Source organism: Crocuta crocuta, unplaced genomic scaffold, assembly GCF_008692635.1.
Source record: "Crocuta crocuta isolate KB4526 unplaced genomic scaffold, BGI_CrCroc_1.0 scaffold303, whole genome shotgun sequence".
Classification (NCBI taxonomy): domain Eukaryota; kingdom Metazoa; phylum Chordata; class Mammalia; order Carnivora; family Hyaenidae; genus Crocuta; species Crocuta crocuta.
The window spans coordinates 396,086-398,855 of record NW_027528276.1 but is presented as its reverse complement, the minus strand read 5'-3'; the positions used below and the strand labels follow the sequence as shown (position 1 = coordinate 398,855).

Sequence of the window (2,770 nt, the reverse complement as noted above, 5' to 3'; positions counted from 1 at the left end):
ACAGCTTAGAGTTTCTTCCTTGCAGCTGAGAGTAGGGGAGGTAGTGTTGAAGTGGGAGTGGGGGGAGATGGAGGAAAAGGTAGCGAGCCGAGGGTGAAGTTGTCACGTGGCCCAGATCCGAGCCTGACTCAGCACAATGAGTCTCTTTGCGCCTCCTTAACTACTCTTGTGTCTACTGCAATGAGATCCAGGCTCAGCATACCATATTCAGAGTGAAATCTGTAGACAGAGCAACAGTCTACCCTTCCACCCTTACCCCCACCTCCTGGAACACCATTCCCAGCATAGTATTCTCAGGAGAAACCAGGTCAGGCAGAAAGAAAGAGAAGCTGTGGCCTTCCTAACATTGGCAAGCCTAGCTTTCTGGTCTTGGAATTTGGGGCTGGGTTGTAATCTGCTGAGAGCCTGTTGAGAAAATCAGCCCATCTCTGCACCACCATCCAGCCCTTCTCCTCGGAGGGTGAACCTGTTTCCTGATTCCAAAACTCAGTCCCCCAGGGAGGGCCTCCCCTCTCCAGACCTCAGCCCTGGACCTGACCTGGAATAGTAGTTCCTTTGTTGGGGGATTTGAGGGCACAGGCACAGAATGCCCCTGTGGAGTGCCCAGGCAGTGGATCCTTGTTGAGTATGGCTGACAGACATTCCCTGCTGCCCCTAGAACGCCCTGTTTGTGCAGTTTGCTGAGGTGTTCCCGTTGAAGGTGTTCGGCTACCAGCCAGATTCCATGAGCTATCAAGAGGCTGTGGGCTGGCTGGAACTGCTGGCTGGGCTGCTGCTGGTCCTGGGCCCACCGATGCTGCAAGAGATCAGTAACTTGCTTTTGACCCTGCTCATGATGGGTAAGAGTGTGCAACTGGGCTGGGGAAATGGGGCTTCCGGCAGAGGGTCATGAAAGATCGGGCTGTTCCCTTTACTGTTGCCTCCTTTCCTTCTTTTCTGAAACCAGGAGCCCTCCTTGCTCTCTCTACTGTAGTTTCCATGGCCTTCAGACTAGGACAGGTGCTTTTAAGACTTAATATACAAGAATGTGATTTTTTGTCAGACGTACTTCCTACCTCATCAGTTCAGTTGGCTGCAGGGTATTCCCACTGTAAGGATGTGTTATAACCTCAAAGCCCCAACTCTTCTCTCCTAAGCCCTACCCTAGAGAGGAGGGGATGGAGTAGCAGCTGCCCGTGGAGTTATGTGTCTGGCAGGTGGGAAGAGAGAGCAAGGAAACTGGGCCCCCTGAACAGAAAGGCAGAGAATTTCCCTGTGACAGGCAGTTGTAGAGCACCCCCTCACAGCAGCTCTGCCTGCAGGAACTGCTGATGTACCAAGACAGGTGCTGCCTCAAAGGTCAGACGTCTTTAGCTCTTCTGGATCCCCTGGCCTTGGGTTACCATTGCTGCCACCACTGCCATGCCTCCCCCGGGCTTGCTTTCTATCTCTGGGGCTTCCCTCATTTTCAGATCTTTCCCATACCTCCACCACTAACCCCTGGGCCTCCTTCCATCCACTAGGATTAAGAAAGGAGAAGGATCAGAAGTTGTTCCAGAATGCCCATCTACCTACTTCTCTGCCCTATTTGGCGGATTGCTCCAGTTTCTCACCCTCTGAGAGGGGCTACATTAGTTCAAGAGGCTTCTGATTCCTGGTTCTGTTTGGGAGGACAGATTGAGGAGAGCTGCTAGTTTAGGCTCTGTGTGTGTGTGTGTGTGTGTGTGTGTGTGTGTGTGTGTGTGTGTGTCTGTGGTTGGAAGGTGTTGAATGGGAAGGCTTGAGCTTGAGAGGGGCAGGGAGCCTCAGGGACCTCACTTTCCATTCCAGGGGCTATCTTCACTCTGGCATCTCTGAAAGAGTCACTGAGCACCTGCATCCCAGCAATCATCTGCCTGGCGCTCCTGCTGCTCCTGGATATCTCCCAGCTCTGAGTCCAAACTAAGAAGGTGGTCAGACCTACTAGGAAGAAGATCCTTCCAAGGCATTCAAGGAATCCTGGGAGGAGAGGGCCCCTTGCCTCTTCATGCCACGTCACTATCACGGCAGGGTTATGGTGGAACAGAGTCTACCACCTTCTTACCAGTGAACCCAGGGTCGTGCAGTGTTGAAGCAGACGTCTTATCTACCTGACCCTGCTTTCTTCTCTTGAGACATTGACTGCTCTTTTTTGAGGAGCACGTGTTGACGCTGTCATTCCTCGTGTCATGTAAAAATAGAAGATAAACAGAAAAGCAATTTAAATCATCCCAAAATTTAATGCACCAAAATAACCACTACTTATTCCTTTTTAATAACTGCACCTCAACTTTTTCTATGTCTTTGTACAGATATTTTTAATGAAAATGAGACAATATAAATTACTTTATTAAATGTTTCTTAAAACTAGCACACTGTAACACCATTCTATGTCTATTTTACCTCATTGATGTTAATGGCTGTATAGTATTCCACTGTGAGGATGTACTGTAATATATTTATCCAAGTCCCTACTGAGGAACATTTAGATTGTCCCCAGTTTTTTGGTTTTGTAAACTTAACAGTAAATCACCTTTGCTTACTTGTTGTCTTTCCCTAGAAGTGAGGGTGCTGCTGCAAAGGACCCACACATTTAAACCATTTTTTTTTTTTGGCTTCCCCCTTTTTTTTTTTTTTAACAATTAGTTTATTGTCAAATTGGTTTACATATAACACCCATCAGTCCTCAGTTTGTTTCTCAGCATTCAAGAGTCTCTCATGGTTTGCCTCTCTCCCTTTCCCCCACCATTTCCACCCTTCTTCTCCCCCCCAG

General features: G+C 48.7%; 1 protein-coding gene across 1 annotated transcript in view; it reads left to right on the top strand.

Annotated features, from left to right (window-relative positions):
• Positions 1–2,323, top strand: part of TMEM35B (transmembrane protein 35B) — a 3,229-nt gene extending 906 nt beyond the window's left edge. Inside the window, exons 2-3 of the mRNA XM_077753176.1 lie at positions 659–839; positions 1,810–2,323. Coding sequence (XP_077609302.1) covers positions 659–839; positions 1,810–1,913 — 285 coding nt within the window. The 3' untranslated portion in view covers positions 1,914–2,323. The remainder of the gene's footprint in view (positions 1–658; positions 840–1,809) is intronic.
• Positions 2,324–2,770: the final 447 nt, after the last annotated feature.